This window comes from Anas acuta, chromosome Z, assembly GCF_963932015.1.
Source record: "Anas acuta chromosome Z, bAnaAcu1.1, whole genome shotgun sequence".
Lineage (NCBI taxonomy): Eukaryota > Metazoa > Chordata > Aves > Anseriformes > Anatidae > Anas > Anas acuta.
The window spans coordinates 73,265,259-73,284,814 of NC_089017.1; the positions used below are offsets into that span (position 1 = coordinate 73,265,259).

At 43.3% G+C, this 19,556-nt stretch overlaps 1 protein-coding gene across 1 annotated transcript in view; it reads right to left on the minus strand.

The window, feature by feature from the left end:
- LOC137848075 (uncharacterized) overlaps positions 1 to 6,706 on the minus strand; it is a 75,000-nt gene extending 68,294 nt beyond the window's left edge. The window contains exon 1 of the mRNA XM_068666964.1: positions 5,398 to 6,706. Coding sequence (XP_068523065.1) covers positions 5,523 to 6,386 — 864 coding nt within the window. The 5' untranslated portion in view covers positions 6,387 to 6,706 and the 3' untranslated portion in view covers positions 5,398 to 5,522. The remainder of the gene's footprint in view (positions 1 to 5,397) is intronic.
- Between the last annotated feature and the right edge of the window lie 12,850 nt (positions 6,707 to 19,556).

A 19,556-nucleotide genomic window follows, 5' to 3' on the forward strand; every position in this document is an offset into this window, starting at 1 on the left:
GAGGCAAGATTCTGGCTGTTCTGTGCTGCTGGGCAGAATATTTTCTCCTACAGGTCCAGGTCATAAATAAAATGAAAAATAAGACAAATTTAAGAAGGCTAAAAGGACAGAAAAAAAAATAAAAAACCATTGCCCTCTGTGTTGTGTTCTCTCTTGTCTATCATCGCATGGTCATGAAAATGGAGTTAATATTCTAAGCTATTTTACTCTGATATGTTTTTCTCTTCCCAATCCAACCATTAGTGAAGCAGCTATAGGACCACAAAAGCACCATGAGATTACCCAGCTCATCCTCTTGGAAATCCAGGAAGATTGTTTGTTTGTTTGTTTGTTTGTTTGTTTGTTTGTTTTTCTTCTAAGCATTCAGTTACTCATAATTATATACCATTCCAGGAAATTAGAATTTCAGCACTTAAACAATCCCATTGCCAAAAGTGCATTTGTACTGTTGGGCCTGTGTCATAAGAAGTATAATTTGCCTGGTACTTTCAGTGAGTTTTAACCCCTCCAGAAAACTAGTCATTTCCAAGAAAATGATCTTACACTGCAAGGAGGACAACTGCTTCATATCCCTGTGGCTCCTGAGCTCCTGCCGTGTCCCTTACGTGGTGAAATATCACAACATTGCAACTGACCACGGCAGGAGACCGACAGCCAGTTCTACAATAAGTGTGTTGCCTACTCTTGTGAGGAAAAAAAGTAGGATAAAGCAGCAGCGTCCATCTTACAGGGAGCAGAAATGCTGCCGGAGATGCTCTGGCCATGCAGGAAAGACTCTGGAAATGCCGCCAGCATTTAGCACCGGCTCTGCAAACAGCTGGGCACCTCCAAGGGTTTTAACCCTCTTGAGCTAAACAGAACCATCCTTATCAGCAGTCTGGCTGTGTCTGGTCACAAAAACACTTACAGCAATTGCAGCGTTCGAGTCAACACAGGCTTCCTAAAGCAGCTTTATGCTCTGGGTTTAAAGCAGGCTGCAACGCCGAGGTTCAGCTTCTTCCTTAGGGCACAGTGACATCTACTGGTCCCAGGCGGAGTGGATGGGGCAGAGAAAAGGTACATAGAAGCACAGATTTTCCGTGACCATATAACTTCACGTGAAACTAATTTCACACAGCTGTGCGGAAATTATGACAAAATTTTCAACGCCACTCAAGGCTTTGACCCAGTGAGGTATTTTTCAATGGGAATTAGATACATATATATATATTTCTGAAGCTGGCCTTGGGGACTTGAAGTGTACATGTAACTGAAAACAGACACTCAGATACAATAGACTGTCTATTCACGGTTATATGTATACAAATAACATAGTTTCGTTTTTGTTTGTTACAATTAATTCTTGAAAACTTTGCATGGTTTTGCGAATACATTTATATTGCATTAAATGCTTTCTCCACTAGAGGTGTTGGTAGATGCTGCAGAAGAGAAGAGAAATTTGAGTATTTATGCTGTTCAATGACTTCATTTCAATTCCATTAAACTCATGCTAGGATGGGGCTTTTACAGCTATACAGTTAACTAAATTTTGGGTTTGGTTAATGCTGTCAATTTCAGTGTTTGGAGTACTTGGTAGTCATATATTTGAGAAATCCGATTATTAAACCAACCATTCATTATGGTATCTTCAACTTGTTAGAATTTCAAACACCAAAATTCTTCCCATTCTCTTTTCAGTGATTTTTGCCAACATTTGTCATGATGATGAGTGGTAAAGAGTGTTTTTATTATTGAAGCTTAGTAAGAGAGGCGAGCAAGGAATTATTTTGAGATTTTTAGTGCAGGGATTTTATGCCAGTGAAATGGTCTGTGACTAAACGTCTCTAACCCTCTGAGAAGGGATTATACTCCAAAGTTATCTGTTTCATCTTAATGAGAGGACAAAATATATCTTTCCACACCTGTTTTTAAGCATCTCGCATTACAAACCAATCCACCTGAAGAGCAAAATAGCTCAGTTTGATTTCCAAGTCAGCGGTATTGACACTTTCATGGCTCATGGAAGCAATACCATGGGTCTCATCAGTCACTTTTTCACTCTCAGTGTATTTATATTGTATTGTTATTATTATTATGTATACTCTATACATTATGCTACTAGAGGAGAGGAAAGCAAACAAGAAACAACCCAAAAAAACACAAACATACTCATTCAATAAATACAGCATATCACTGATTTGGAGCCCAGCCTTGCAGAACTCTATGATAATTTTAGCTGTCAGATTAAGACATTTAAAATACACTTCCTTAGGCAAAATAAAACCTGGAGGAAAAAAAAAAAAAAAAAAAAAAAAAGAGTTCTGTTATAGTGATTAAATTATTTTACTTTAAACCCTCTTTGTTCCTTGAAACTACATATATCTTGAATGCAGGTAAGGTGCATGATGGTAAACAGCTACATTCAGAAGAGATATTGCTGAAACAGTGCATTTTCCATGAGTTACAGATAGATTCATAAAGTCTTGCCATTGATCTATTGCCAGAAACAAAAAGTGCCTAATGCCTTCTAGCCTCCCACTTTATCTGGAGAACTATTCTACATTGTTTCTGCAAAAGTTCCATTGTGCAGTGGTCCATTCTTGTGTGTGTGTGTGTGTGTCTGAAATAAACAGTCTTTTCTTTAAGGTTTGCCAGTACAACAGAGAAGAAGTCCTGAATCAACTCAGAAATGAAAAATGTTCATATATGATGTCTTTTAAAATATATGTATTGTACATTGTTACAATAACAATGATTCGGAGAGCAGAACTACTCTATTAGACCACATCGCCTAAAATAGCTACTCCAAAACTCCTCCCCAGCCTCTGACTGTGCTCAGGTGGGACAAGCAATTGCAGCAACTCTACCCATATTAGTATTGGATTTTAATCTAGTTTCTATAGTCAAGGAAGACACAACAGCATTAAGCATAGGTAAAGACGAACCCTTACATTCATTCATTCATATGGCTAGTTTTGCCATACCTTGTACACTACTGCTAATGAGGTTAAATATTTAAAAGTGACAAAGAATGTCTTATCTAACACATAGATTTAGTTATACTGTAGATAATTATTAGAACTTTGCCCACCTTCAGCTGGAATTTTCCCTTTTTAAGGTTTTAAGTGAAGTAAGAGGAGTGCATGTAGGTATAGACACTTTTAGTTCATAAAAAAAAAAAAAAAAAAAAAAAAAAAAGAAAAAAGCCTGGTTTCAAATTAAATTAGATACAACAAAAATAAAATCAATAAAACCCACTTCAGCAGAGAGATTTAGAAGAGCAGTAAAACGCTAACCAAGTTTATTATAGGTTACACACAGTATTTTATTCTGACAGTCTATACTTGAGCAAGAAACTAAGATTCTTCTGAAAACATAATATATATTATTACATTCTAGTCTTATTACAGTATGCACAAGTGAAAGACTCAAGAAATCAGCCTTTAGACCCACTGGCAAAACTTCCATGAAAGTGGTTATTCAGGTTCATACAAGACAGCTGAGTAGCACTCTTAAAACTTCATTCATGAGGCAGTTGTCCAGGTTTGCAAAGCTACATGTATGCCCAAACTCGTACAGATAGAGCCGGGCCTGAGCAAAGGACAGTGTGCCACCATTAGACAACTTTCAGAAATAGCTAGAAATATTACACACAGCTAAGAAATAATATATGGTAACAGATTTTTATGAAGAATTACATGGTAAATCAAACAAAAGAAACAAGCTCTTTCCTCTTCATCATATGGTTGTGACTATTTTTCAGTTTTCCAAGCTTTAACCAGGTTTTTCTCTGCTAACAGAAAAATACAGTTCTCATTTTACAACCTACTGATGTGGCACAGTCATGTGAAGACATAATTAAAATAAACATTGCTCTCCAAGATCCTTGTCAGGTCTAGCTGAAATGGATAAAGACGGTGTGTAACATTCAGAAACGTGATGAAATGAGAGCTAGGGCAAAGTGATTTTTGGATCACTGCAGGGCCATACACTGGGAAGATTGTTTCCCACTCTTGAAGGAGACCTCACAGTGTTCACATAAAGCTGCTGTATGCTGCTGTATATTTGCACAGGGTTAAAAGGTGTTTTACACATGTGCATGCATTTTAACAGGTTTGCCATTTGTGTCTTTACAGCTTGTGGCTGAAACAAGTTGGGATTTTTGTTTGTTTGTTTCTGTTTTTATTTTGGCTTTCATGTTTACCCCAGGTGGACTATATGTGCTTTCTTTTACAAAAATAAGCAAACACACACACAATAAACACTGTCTGCTCCAGTTCAGGAATGTCATTATCCTTTCTGCTCTCCTGGAGTTTATGCTCCCTGATGGCAAGTCAACTGCAGTCATCTAATCAAACTTCACAATCTGATGAGATTCAGATTACTAACTAACCTGATAACTTAAAGGATGTGGAAACTTCATAGAATAGTGTCACAGAATCATGGAATAGTTTGGGTTTGGGAAGGATACCTTGCACTAGATCAAGTTGCTCAAAGCCTCATCCAAACTTTCCTTGAACACGTCCAGCGATGAGCCATGAAATGAAGGGATGCAAGACATGGACTCCTGCTGGCTCTTGAACAGAAGACCTTTTTATAGAGAGTGCAGCACACTTTCCCTGAAACAATTAGTTCAAAACATATGTTTTGTGTGTATGTGTGTGTGTTTTGTTTGTTGTTGTTTGGTTGGTTTTGATTTTTTTTTTTTTTTTTTTTTGAACCTGATCTCCTTCTATGACAGTGACATGCTGGGTGGATGAGGGAAAGGCTGTGGATGTGGTCTACCTTGACTTCAGTAAGGCTTTTGACACTGTTTCCCACAGCATTCTCCTCAAGAAACTGGCTGCTCATGGCTTGGACTGGCATACACTTTGTTGGGTTAAAAATGGGCTGGATAGCTGGGCCCAAAGAGTCTTGGTGAATGGAGTCAAATCCAGCTGGAGGCCGGTCACTAGTGGCGTTCCCCAGGGCTCAGTTTTAGGGCCGGTCCTCTTTAATCTCTTCATCGATGATCTGGATGAGGGCATTGAGTGCACCCTCAGTAAGTTCGCAGATGACACCAAGTTAGGTGCGTGTGTCGATCTACTCGAGGGTAGGAAGGCTCTGCAGTATGATCCGGATAGGCTGGACCAATGGGCTGAGGCCAACTGCATGAAGTTCAACAAGGCCAAATGCCGGGTCCTGCACCTGGGGTGCAATAACCCCAAGCAGAGCTACAGGCTGGGAGATGAGTGGTTGGAGAGCTGCCAGGCAGAGAAGGACCTGGGAGTGATGGTGGACAGTCGGCTGAATATGAGCCAGCAGTGTGCTCAGGTGGCCAAGAAGGCCAACGGCATCCTGGCTTGTATCAGAAACACTGTGACCAGCAGGGCTAGGGAGGTGATCGTCCCCCTGTACTCGGCTCTGGTGAGGCTGCACCTCGAGTACTGTGTTCAGTTTTGGGCCCCTCGCTACAAGAAGGACATGGAGGTGCTTGAGCGAGTGCAGACGAAGCTGGTGAGGGGCCTGGAGAACGAGTCCTACGAGGAGCAGCCGAGGCCGTTTCAGGCCTTCCACCCTTGCCCGAGCTGCCGGCGGCGTCCCGCAGCGCTACGAGCGGGGCCTGCGGGCTGCGGGGGGGCTGCGGCCGGGCGGGGGGCGAGCGGCGGCGGCGGCGGGCGGCGAGCGGGGCCCGGCGCGGGGGCAGCAGCGGGCGGGGGGCGGCAGAGCCCGGGGCGTGCGGGCGGGCGCTCGAAGCGGAGAAAGGCGGCGGGGGGCAGCAGCGGGGCGGGCGGGCAGGGGCTGGGGGGCGGCAGCGGGGCCGCAGCCGGCGCCGGACCCCGCGTGAGCGCCGCGTTTCGGCCGCTGGGTCGCGGCGGCTCCGGCAGAGCCACCCGCAGCGGGTCCCCGTGCTGGGGCGCCGCCCGGCGCGGCTGCTCCCGTCCTGGCCGCGGGTCGCAGGCTCGGGGCCCCGGGGCGGCGCTGCCCGGGGTGGGCACGGCGGCAGCCGGGAGGGTCAGCCCGGAGGGGCGCTGCGGCGGCGTCCCGCGGCCCTCCTCCTTGTCACCCCCCGGGGCCATCAGCTGGCACGGCGCTGGGGACCCCGCGGGCGCTGCCCGGGCAGCGGCGTTGTCTGCTTCGTGCTCTGCCTGCCACGATCGCAAAGTCTCCGTCACCAGATGCCACGTAGCCATCACCTCGGCAGCATCGGTGTCCCCACTGGACGCGGCTTCGCATATTTTTTCCCCCGCGTGGTCCCAAGTTTTTACATCGAACACCGTGGAGGCCATGGAGGGGAACCCTTGCTTTCGCAAAAACTTCAGTAGTAGCTTTATCTTAAGCGGGTCATTTTCTACTCCCCGTTCTACGAGGAGCTGCGTTAGCAGTTTCACTATGGCCTCTTCCTCTGCCGAAAGGCTAGCTCCCATGCCCAACGCCCAGCCGCTCACCTGCCCTCCAGGTGATGTCCCGGGGCTGAAGCTGCCGTCCAGCTGCGAGCTCGACTCGTTTGGCTCGGTTCCCTTCGGACGCTCGTGCAGTGCTGCTCCTCCCGCGTCAGGGTCACCACCGACGGGATGCAAGACAGGGACTCCTGATGGCTCTTGAACCGAAGACCTTTGCTGCCCTTTTTCACCACTACATATACGTTCCCCGTAGCCCAGCGCGCTCTCCACGTTCCCGAATCTGTCACACAATTGGTCAGAGACCCTCGGACACGCACCTGGAGCCAGCCAGCCAGGAATTGGCCACTGCCCCAAAGCTCATCCTTAACACTGTAGCCAATTTTCTTTATCTCGACCTTGCTCAAGTTTTTGCTTCTTCCGCTTGTTTCCTCATTATCTCTAATCCAGGGACGTGTGAAACAGCGCGGAGCCACCTGCAAATTCCTTTCCCGCAATACACAGTTTTTCTGGGCAACTTGTTAGAGGGTTTAGCCACCCGCATTGCAAAAACTTTCATTTTTATATGGAATCTAAATCTAGCCTCTTTCCATTTAAAACTGTTGCCCCTTGTCCTGTCACTGAAGACTCTGGTAAAAAAAGTCGTTCTCCATCCTATAACCTTATAACCATCTTATAATCTTTCTCCTCTTATAACAATACCCTTTTATATACTGAAAAGCTGCAATAAGGTCTCCTTTGAAACTTCTCCTCTGACAGGCCTCCTCCTGAGAGGCCTGTCTCAGCCTCTCAACCCATCTTCACAGGAGAGGTGCTCCAGACCCTTCACCATCTTTGTGGCTTTCCTTTGGACTTGCTCTAACAGATCCATGTCCTTCTCGTGCTGGGGTCCCCAGAGCTGAGCACAGGCTCCAGGTGGGGTCTCACAGAGCAGAGCAGAGGGGGACAATCCCATCCCTCGCCCTGCTGCCCACACTGCTGTTGGTGCAGCCCAGGGTACGGGTGGCTTTCTGGGCTGCAAGCACACATTGCTGGCTCATGTTCAGTTTTTCAGCTAGCAGTACACCCAAGTCCTCCTCCTCAGGGTTGCTCTCAGTCCACCCAACTCCACAGCTTTACTTATATTTGGGGTTACACCAACCCAGATGCAGGATCTTAGGATCTTGCACTCGGTCTACTTGAACCACATGTTGTTTGCACAGTGTATTTGTTTTACATGACAAGGTTTTGGTAGTGGGGGGTTGCGGGGGTGGCCTCTGTGAGCAGAGTGTATACACACACACACCCCAAACACTCTCCTCTACTTCCCCCCCCCCCACACACACACACTGCTGAGCTGACAGTAAGAGAGACTATTAACTGGGTTCAGAAAGGCTGTATCTTTACTTACTGCACCATGGTGGAGCAGGTGGAGGCTGCGGCCTGTGGAGAGGAGCCCACGCAGGAGCAGGGGTCTGGCAGGAGCTGCTGCCCGTGGGGAACCCAGGTTGGAGCAGTTTGCTCCTGAGGGATGGACCCCATGGTATGGACCCATATCTGGAGCAGTTCTGGAAGAGCTGCTGCCTGTGGGCAGCCCACGCTGGATCAGTTCATCAAGGACTGTATCCCGTGGGTGGGACCCCACAGCACAGGGGACGAGAGTGACCGAGAAGGAGCGGCAGAAAAGAAGTGCTGTAGACTGACCATAACCCCCATTCCCCCGTTCCCCTGTGCTGCTCAGGGGAGGAGGTGGAAGAGAGATGGTGGTGGGGGAAGGCACTTTTGTTTTCTTTCCTTTGTTTCTCGCTTCTGTAGCTTGTTAGTAATAGGCAATAAATCTTACTGTCTCCCTATGCTGAGTCTGTTTTGCCTGTCATGGTAATTACAGTGTGATCTTCTTGTCCTTATCTCAACCCTTGAGCCCTTTTCATCGTATTTTCTCCCTGTTCCTCTTTGAGGAGGAGGAGTGAGAGAGCAGTTGTGGTGGAGCTCGGCCTCCCACCCAAGTAAAACCATCACAGCAGGCATATTTATTCTGAATAAACTCATATTAAAGTATGTCAAATGCAAACATATTTCTAGACATAATTAATAGGAAAAATAGAGGAGAAAAAAATCATTATTCTCACTGCATCGCAGATTTTCTCTCATCCAGTAACCTGAACTATCTTGAGCTTTTACAGAGTTTGTTGTTAATCTTTAACCTTCATGTAAAACTGGTAATGAAAAATATCCAGTTGATAAGAGAAAGTTACCCAAACATGTTTCTAGATCATTGGCACCACTGACATGTTTTTCTCCTAAGCGTAGCAGGGAATCACATCCAAAGAAGGGCAAGGAAGCTAGTGAAGGCTCCAGAGAACAAGTTTTATGAAGAGTGGCTGAGGGAGCTGGGGTTGTATAGTGTGGAGAAAAGAAGGCTTGGGAGACCTTATTGTGCTCTACAATTGCTTTAAAGGAGGTTATAGCAAGGTGGGGATCTCTCTCTTCTGCCAAGAACGAAGTGATAAGAGGAAATGGACCTAAGTTGTGTCACAGGAGGTTTAGTTGGGATATTAGGAAAAATGTCTTCACTTAAAGGGTTGTGAAGTATTGGAACAGGCTGCCCAGGGAAGTGTTTGAGTCACCATCCCTGGAGGTCTTCAGAAATGTGTAGACGTAGAGCTTAAGTGGCATAGTTTAGTGGTGGACTTGGCAGTGCTAGGTTAAAGGTTAGACTTGATGATCTTGGAGGTCTTTTCCAACCTAACTGATTCTATGTATCTGTGAACCCCTGCCTTCTCAAAACTTACCTCTTCCATTTTTAAGAAGTAGAAAGGAAACAAACAGAAAATATAAATGTATTATGTGCTCATGAGTTATCCAACTTGGCAGGAGAAAAAAAAAAGTAAAAAAACAACTCACATGGGAAAACCGTCTACACTCCACAGCACCCCTCTATGATGCAATATATGGCTGAATGTGTTAAATAGTGTGTAGATAATTTGTAATCACTCACTGCAATAGCTGAATAATTTCAGGTGAAACTCAGGTTTCTGAGTAAATCATTGCTTTCCAGGTCTTTCCAGAACTGGTCTTAGCTGTCCTTCTGTGACCATGAGTTCTTTTGCACTACACAACAATAATCAGTCGTGACAGGCACTTTCATCAAAGAAATTGGATTAGACTGTAACTGAGATGAGGCTTGCACACAGCAACAAGTGTGCTTTTCCAGGAGCTGGCAAGTACTACAATGAACTTTGAAGAACTGATAGTTCTTTTTCCTCTGTTCTTTTTACACTACTTTCCAAACTCCTCACCTGGCAAAAGACACTATTGTTCTCTTTGGATAGGAACTAAATTTCAGGGTAGATCTTTTGCCTAATTTAACTTTATTCTATGCTAGGATACAAAATGCAGAAATTCCTGTATTCCATCAGAAAATATACCAAGTTTGTAAAAAATTATCAGAAAGGAGAAAAAAATATGTTACATGATCGTCAGTACTCCATACCAGTAATATACTGGGAATTCATGAAGAAAAAAGACTTATGTACTTACGAGCAGAACACAAATATTTCCATTGCTGATAATCTATATACTGATAGCCAAATTCTTAATTGCATTACAATTTATTTTAATTTTCCCTGCCGTTAAGTGACTGTAATTTTAAAAATTGCTAGTTTTATTGAGTATCATTACAAATAAAGCACAAAGCGAAGTAAGAGTTATAGTTTCCTGAGAAAAGAACTGAAGATGTGCTCCATTATGTCCATTATCTTTCAGGATATTTTATTAATGATATTATTAATATCTGTGTATCATATTAAAATAATATATCTCATTAATCTGAAAGCAACATTGACAACATGTGTAGCTATGTCCACTCTGTAATGACAAGCAAAGTTTCCAAGACGGCCAGTACTTGAAGAGGAGCAGGACTTTATGTGAGAAAAGCCAAAGCAGATGCATTGCCTCCCTGTTTTTCCAAAGATCCCAGGCACCCTTTTACTGCAAGCAAGGTACAGTGCTATGGGAAGTCAGATCAGTCCTCACAGAGACAAGGTACTGCAGTTTGCTTTTGAAGGATCCAGATGTGGTTGAGCTAAATTATTTCACCTATGTGGAAATAAAATCTGCCATGCTATGGCACCATGGGATTTACACTGAGATACTCAGTTCCACATAAAACCTGCCTTTCACTGGAGGCTTCAGCATTCATGTCACCACTTCCTTGCTGAAACACAGAAAAATAGAAGTGTCCATTCATCTACCTCAGTTAATATTGACAAATGGATAAACTCTTGAAAACCTCAAGACTTCTCAGCTACGTGCTCTGGAATGTAATGTAATCTGCTGCTAAACTTTAAATCTATTCAGTAATCTACAATTATTTTTTTCCTACATGTAGCTACTGTGTTTTTGTTGTTGTTTGTTGAACTCAAACCTCCTGTTTGTTTGATTGACCACAGAAGTGTAGAAAAAGATGTGACCCTCCTCTCTTTTAGTGTCTTTCATGTAACTGATCACAGATAAATGCTTTTCTTCCTGTAGCCTTCTCTTTTCTAGGCTCACTGCTCTGATTTTTCCAATATTTTATTGGAAAGAAAATGAAGTCAACTGATTAAGCTAGCTGAACAAATATATTTTGTTTCCTTACACAATATATTGCATTTTTAAAGGAGCACAGTTGTTTAAATAATTTTTATGTAAATTAAAAATTTTATTTTTTTTAAATAAAAAGTATGACTTTCCTTTGAAATGTGAAATTGAGAAGTATATTTGCTGCCTTTCAGAGCAACAGAGTTTCCGTTTTAGAGTTTTAGTTGAAGTAATTAAAGACTTGCATATTTTATACTGAGATTTTGAAAAGGTACTTTCAATTCAGTTGCGCCTCCTGGCTGTGGAGACAAAAGAAATAATAATTATACAAAATTATATTTTAAACTCTCAAAATTATATTTTCACAGTTGGACCAAAAGACTGAATGAAAAGCAAGTAATCCACATTACTCTTCTTACTCTGGATGCATTTTTGCAATCTGACCTTGATGTAGAATGACTTATTTCTTGGCCTTGCTATGACAAGAGTTCTTCCATATCAATTGATCATTTCTTCTCTAGCAATTCTGAGTTTTGCTTCTTCAGTATTTGAAAAGGGCCTACCGTATTGTGGGTGTTGCTGAAAAATAATTATAAATCCATCAACACCATTTAGCTTGAATTAAATAAGTGCTAAAATGAAATTAGAGGTCATGTGTGAGGACTTTTTCCCTTTTTGATTTAGTGTCTCCTCTGCACTAAGCTACACTAGCTTAACTTGACAAAAATAGATATTTTTACAAGGGCCAAAGGCTAGGGAGATCAATCTTTTATTTCTGAGAACCCACTTAAGGGTTGATTTTGCTGCCATTGTTGCTGCCACTCTTTTACTGACTTGAATAATAATCAAATTTTAATTAATGAGACTATATACACAGATGGTGACATAAATAGCTTATGATTAGAGCAGATCAAAACCTTTTCTTTTTAGTAATTTTTCAATTTCAGTTTATGCAGAACCATGGGGTAGTACAGATAAAATGTGTTTATGTCCACCACTGCATTTGGAGGGTGACTGCATTCTCAGTCAGTAACCAGAATCCAAATTCTGATCAGCAGATAGAACTTCCTTGAAGGCCACAAACAATTTTCAGCTGTTTAATTGTTGAATAATGCAGTGTGGCCTTAAGGTTGTCTCTGCTCAGGAAGGTACACTGCATGAGCTAGCACTGGTATTTAGAATAATATGCTGCTGCTGACATCTTGTGGAAATCTAAAATAAAACAAAAACTGGAAGATTTTGTTTAGCATTTAACAGGAAGAATCTTGAACAAATGAGTAATAAAAAGGATAATCCAACTCTGAACATTATAAAACTCAGCAAGCTGTCCTTGAAGAAATCCTACAGCCTCCCTTCTATCAGAGGAAATAAAAGTCCATATATGAGAAAACAGGTGCATTTCGTTTTAATTGAGAAATTAAACTGTATTGTTGAGTTGGAAAGCAAGCAAGGGAAGAAGGTAAATAGCTGTTGTTTATGGTAGGAAATAAGAGAAACATGAAAAGTCCTGGGAGAATTATTACAAGCTTACCTTCCTTCCCTTTGGCCTTCTTAAGATCAGCATCATGGCATCTTGCTTCTACAGAGATAACCGTTATGGAGAAAGGAAATATATTTAGGTGTGTTTTGTTTGTTTGTTTGTTTGTTTGTTTGCTTTGTTTTTTTTGAGAAAGTTGTCACATCTGATTAAACATGCATTTTTTCTTATGAATATATAGGTGTATATATATAGGCACACACAGTGTGTTCTTCTATTGTAAAGAACAATTCAGGAGTAGAGTTTTCATTTACATATCTCCATTATTGTTTTCTTCACTGTTTTAAATCATAGAATCACAGAATGGCTCGGGTCAGAAGGGACCTTAGTGATCATCTAGTTCCAACTCCCCTGCCATGGTCAGGGATGCCACCCACTAGATCTGGTTGCCCATGGCCTCACCCAAACTCGTCATGAGCACTTGTAGGTATGGGGCATCCACAACTCCTCTGGGCAACCTGTTCCAGTGCCTCACCACCCTCTGAGGGAAGAATTTCCTCCTAACCTCTAATCTGAATCTCCCCTCTTTTAGTTTAAAACCAATTCCCCCTGTCCTGTCATTATCTGACCAAGCAAAAAGCTCCTCTCTGTCTTTTTTATAAGCCCCATATAATTATTGAAATGTTGCAATGAGATCACCCTGGAGCCTTCTCTTCTGTAGGCTGAACAGCCCCAGTTCCCTCAGCCTTTCTTCACAGGAGAGGTGCTCCGGGCCTCTGATCAGCATTATGGCCCTCCTCTGGACCCCTCCTTACAGACCCACATCCTTCTTGTGCTGGGAGCACCAGGCCTGGACACAGCACTCCAGATGAGGCCTCCAGGAGCAGAGCAGAGGGGTGCAATCACCTCCCTCACCCTGCTGCCCATGATTCTGTTGATGCAGCCCAGGACGCAGTTGGCCATGGCTTGACACACTGCTGTCTTGTGTCAAGCTTTTCATCCTCCAGAACCCCCTAAGTCTTTCTCCGCAGGGCTGCTCTTCATGAGCTCTTCTTCCCATCTGTAAATCTGTCTGGGATTGACCCAACCCAGGTGCAGCACCTTGCACGCGTTGACTCTCTAGGTTCACATGGGCCCACTTCTCAAACTTGTCCAGGTCCCTTCGGATGGCATCCCTTCCTTCTGTTGGATCACTCCTCAAAAGAGGAATGACCAGCAGGTCGAGAGAGGTGATTGTCCCTCTCTACCCTGCTCTTGTGAGGGTGACTTGGAATACTGCATCCAGGTTTGAGGCCCACAGCACAAGGAGGTTAATCTGTTAGAACAGGTTCAGAGGAGGGCCACAGAGATATCAGAGGGCTGGAGCACGTCTCCTAAAAAAGAAAGTCTGAGACAGCTGAGGCTCCAGGATAACCTCATTTCGGCTTTTCAGTACTTAAAGAGGACTTATAAAAAAGATGGAGAGTGACATTTTGCTTAATCAGATAATGACAGGACAAGGGGGAATGGTTTTAAACTAAAAGAGGGGAGATTTAGATTATCATTCAGAGAATCAGAATTTGTTTATTTGTGAAGATGAGCAGAGAATCCAACTGTTTCAGAGATTACCCAGTGCTACAAAGATACAAAGACTAATCTCACTGTCATCAGAAAAGAGCATTGCAACCAGCCTGCAATACTGGGTGGATTCTTATCCAATATATCCTACGCATAATCATTTGGCTTCACTTTTATGCCTTTTGCAGCATCTTCATTATAGCCAGTTTTCAAAAGTGTGCATTATATTTCCTGCTGAGTGTATATGCTTCTGCCCTATTACGTACTTCATTGCTTTATGTGCCGATATACTTGACTCTGTGCGTGCATGTGCATAATGCATTTAAAGTCTTTTTCTGATGAGCTCTTCATTGATTTTCACTTTAATTTCAAATTGCTTTAAGAGCTGAGAAGTTGTTTATATTGTACATGAGGACTTTACAATGATGATACTGATAATGGATATGAATTTTCTGAGTTTTCTATTGTTAACACACATCTAAACTATATTGAAATCACAACACAATGACAAAGCTGGTGCTATGACTTGTGTAACAATTCATCATCTTCTATGCATTTGTATGTCACGGCAATACATGGCTCCAAAATATGGCATAATCCCTCTAAAAATGTGAAATAACCAACAGAATATTGGTAACATTTATGATTTAAGTTCAATGCAGTTTTATAAGCACTGTAAATATAACAATGTTCAAGCCGCCTGATGTATAGTCTCATACTGCATATTTGTACAACGCAAGTTTTAAAAACACTTTCAGACAGCCAGTGAAAATTAATTTAATTTTGTATGTGTCTTTTGGTTAGATGCACGGCAAACATTTCATTAAACCAAGGCAGAGTACACTGAGACAGTCTTAAAGAGCAAGCTAAACATTTCAATAATGTTGGGCAATCATTACCAAAAGGAAAAAAAATGTTAAATAAATTAAGCAATCCATTGTAGTGCATAAAATTAATTGACAGCATTTTAAATTCCAGTGCAAAGCATTTTCCATCTGGAAAAAACAATTTATACTTTCTAGAATAGCTTCTTTAACCATTTATCATATTGTTTTTTCAAAATATATTCAGGAATCTTTGTTCTGTGACCAACTTTACATCTTAAATGTAGTTCTAGAATCATCCAGAAGTAGATACTAAAATTTCTACATGAATAATAATATTTCAAATGGACTCTTAGCCACACATCAGTTTAAAAAGCTTAGTTATTTAAAATGTTTGGAAAAAGAAGTTGGGTAGTAAATATTAAGAGTTGTCAGTTTTCCTGTCACAGAAGTATTGCATAGATGAGGTGGGTATTTTAACCAGCAGAGTTTGTATGCCCTGTATTTATGTTATTTATTTTTGTCCATTGAAGCCACGTGACTAATTAGCTGGCATGGAGCATCAGTAGGTGGTGATCAAGAAAGCCTATCACCTCAGGTGTATTTTCTCCAAAATTTTCATCTATTTTTAAATTTTAAAGTCTCCTTTTTTTTTTTTTTTTTTTTCCAGTAAGATTTTCTGCTGTGTTACGCAAGACCTGAGTAGCACACTGCTTTATGACCACTCCACACATCCTTCCTCCACACAAATCTCCCTGTAGCCAGACCCAACCATCGGTGTGCACTGCCTGGGCTAGGTTTTGGCCTCAGTTACAACCACATGGTGACATCATGGTGATCTCTGTGGATGTACTCCTGACATACGGAGGCGTGACTAAGGCAAGGATCTGAAACAATTTTGGTGGCATGCATTCTTAGAAATGAGCCAGTCATTTTCTCCCAGTGTAACTGAGGTGGACTGCCCCTGGCTGACCACCACATGCTGCTCACCAAGACAATCTCTCTCCCCCCTCCCTCTTCAGCAGGACAGGGGCAGAAATTAACAAAAAAAAAAACAAACTGTATGGTATGATAAGGACAGGGAAATCACATACGAATTAACTCAGGAGCAAAACAGACTCCACTAAGGAAAAAAATGATTTAATTTATTGACACTTGAAGTAGGTCTGGAGAGCGAGAATAAAAGACAAAATCTACAACACATTCTCCTTATACGCCCTTCTTTTTCCAGGCTCAACTTCACGCTTTCACACCTCTTCTACCTCCCTGCATGGCAATGGGGAATGGGGGCTCTGGTCAGTCCATAACAATTCATATCTGCTACTCCTTCCTCCTGATGCTTTTCCTTCACTGAACTGAGGGCTCCTCTCCACGGGCTGCAGCTCCGGCCCGGGGCCTGCTCCTGCGGGGGCTCTCCATGGGCCGCAGCCTCCTCCAGGCCACATCCACCTGCTCCACCGGGGGCTCCTCCACCCATGGGGGGGCTGCAGCGTGGAAATCTGCTCCATGTGGGACCCATGGGCTGCAGGGGGACAGCCTGCTCCACCAGGGGCCTCTCCCTGCACAGCCCGCAGGGGAACTGCTGCTGCCTGCCTGCAGCACCTCCTGCCCTCCTGCTGCACTCACCTGGGGGCTGCAGGGCTGGCTCACACCCCTCTCTCCCAGCTGCTGTAGCACAGAAGTCTTTTGTTTTGCCTTTTCTTAAATCTGCTCTCCTAGAGGTGCAGCAAATATCACATAATGGCTCACCTCTGGCCAGTGACAGGTCCCTTTGGAGCTGGATGAAACACACACTTATCTAACATGGTGCAGCTTCTGGATTCTCCTCACAGAAGTCATCCCTGCAGACCCAGCTACCAGAACCTGGACATGGACAGCCAACACTCAGAAGGTCCTATTTCAGGCGCTGATGTCTTTATCTAAAACAAAGAAAAGTCCCTGAGTCCATGCAGGAATAAATGGTTCAGTTCCTACATAGAACTTCAAAGACCAAAAATAATTAATAGTTGGATTTGCTTTCATGAAGGTCTGCGTTTCCTTAATAGCTAAGGGCCCATTCCAAAGATGGCAGCAGAAAGACTTTCTGATACAAATGTTGATCATTGGTGTTTAAAATACCATCTCAATAATTTCAAAAAAAGTGAGAGGGAACTTAATAACACAGCTGCAAAATGCAGTTGCCTTTTTTTTTTTTTTTTTTTTTTTTTTTTTTTTGAGTCATAGAATGGTTCAGGTTGAAAGGAAACTTAAAGATCATCTAGTTCATCTAGTTCACAGACACAGACACCCACTCCCCTCCCTCCCACCCCCCTCATCGCCAGGATCATCTCCCACCAGACCAGATTTCTCAAAGCCCCATCCAGCCTGGCTTTGAGCACTTCCAGGGATGGGGCATCCACATCTTCTCTGGCAGCCTGTGCCAGCGCCTCATCATCCTCAGAGAAAATAATTTCTTCCTTATAACTATTTTAAACCAACCCTCTTTTACTTTAAAGCCACTACTCCTTGTTCTATCCCTAGACCCCCTGACACAGAGTCCTTCCCCAGCTTTCCTGTTGTTATAAATGAAGTCTCAACTCAAACTGAATTTAGTAATATTTATAAAAGGAATATTTATAAAAGGCAAGTAAACAGCACTGGGTGCGCAGGGAGTCTATGCTCTACCAACACGCACAGACGAACATTGAACCTTCTAAATACACAGAACACTGCTTTTACATACTAAACCCAAGTATGCCTATACATATGTACAATCAGAAAAGGTAACAAACAATCCTTTAAGTTCCATCATTTAATGGTCTCCATTTTCCATTCCTTCTGAACAATATGTCTTGCTTTAAGCTGTCAAGCAACTCAGCCTTCGGGCCTTATGTATCCCGTTCTTCACGGATTGAAGAAAAACATATCCAGTTCCTTTTCTCCTTTTCAAGGCCAATAGGGCCTGGGTCAAAAGGCACGTCCAGGTCACCAGGAGGCGTAACAGCAAAAGCCTTCGATGGCTGTAGCAGCAGAGGGGCTCATCGGATCAGTAAATGAGCCCGCAGCTCCCTCACTGTCTGGCAAACCACACGTTTCTGACTGTGGTCCCACAGGACTCTTTAAGGCCTCTGAGACTGCTCGCCAGATGCCGAGCAATCCCACTGCAACCTTGTCATTTTTAGTTGCAGAGTCCCACAATTTGAACTCAATTTGGTCCCATATTTCAGGATCATAAACTGTCTGATTGTTAATAAAGAGAATAAGCTGTAAGGTTACCAGGACAGTCTTTGTTCCTAAGGACATATGATTCCCCATAATGCGCAGCTGCTGAGCAGTGAGGGGCAGTTGTGTGCGTGGGTCCGCTTCGCTCAGCTTGAGCTTCTTCCCAGCTCCAGTGCGCCCATTTCCAGTGACTTTCAGTACGATCTTCTTTGAGCAGTTTTCTGAGTCTGGCCGAACCTATCTTCATGAGGCGATCAATGTGCCTGTTCCCGTCCCGGTCTCCATTCTGCTAGCCTTTTCCTTTCCTTTCCTTCTTTCTACTTCTTTATTGATGACATAACTTCATCCTGTTGCCTTTTTTCATCCTGAGGACAGGCTCCCCTCTTATACCCTTCTCCCCACAGCAGTCCTTTTCAGAAACAACTTTGCTTATAACAACAACAGCAAACCCCCAGCAACTTCCATGCCTTAACAGCTGGAGAACAAGCAACCCGAGACTGCATGGAGTCTCCTGAATCACCCTTCTGTGTTCCCTCTAAACTCTTTTACATTCCTGATGGCCTCATCGTTAAGAATCTGATGTTATCATCAACCATGGGGCTTGCCAACCCCCATGGCCACACTCCCAAATCTCCCCCTTCTTTATTAATATCAACCATCTTCTTGACATGAATTATTATGCCATATATCACACTGCAGTCCCCTTTAGGCACTGGCAGGCTGCTCCAAGGTCTCCCGGGAGCCTTCTTTTCTGCAGGCTGAACAACCCCAGCTCTCTCAGCCTTCCTCTGTAGGAGAGGTGCTCCAGACCCTTGATCATCTTTGTGGCCTCCTCTGGACTCAGTGTAATACTTTGCTGTCCTCCTTGTGCTAGGAGCCCCAGAGCTGAGCACAGGCTCCAGGTGGGGTCTCATGAGAGCAGAGCAGAAGAGGACAATCCCCTCCCTCACCCTGCTGCCCACGCTGCTGTTGGTGCAGCCCAGGGTACGGGTGGCTTTCTGGGCTGCCAGCACACATGGCTGGCTCATATCAAGCTTCTCATCAACCACCACCCCCAGGTCCTTCTCCTCAGGGCTGCTGTCAATCCATTCTCCCCCCATCCTGTATTTGTCTTTGGGATTGCCCCAGCCCAGGTGCAGGACCTTGCACTTGGAGGCTTGTAGTGCTTTTAAAGTAAACTGTCTTACTTTCTTTAACTTATGGATCAAGGAGCCAGAAGAATGTAGCACATCAAGAAAAACAATTAGAAGAACGGAAACAAGGTGGTTTCCAAACTACGCATCCACTTGTGGGTCATCATGAGATGGTGATGGGGTATTAAGCTTAGTCCTATGACTGTGTTGCCCTTCTAGCATTTTCTGTAAAGGACTAATCTGCAAGGGATCTGCATGCTTCTTTGTGTATGTAAAGAGTTTAGCAAAATTCCCAGTTTAATATTTTTCTGGGTCCCATTAAAAAGTAGTAGTTATGGTAGTGGACAGATAAGAAAAACAAAATAAGGGATAATCATCCCATGAAGTTGGAACTGACAACTGTAATCTCACTGGGGGAAAGAAGACACTGCATTATATTTAAATT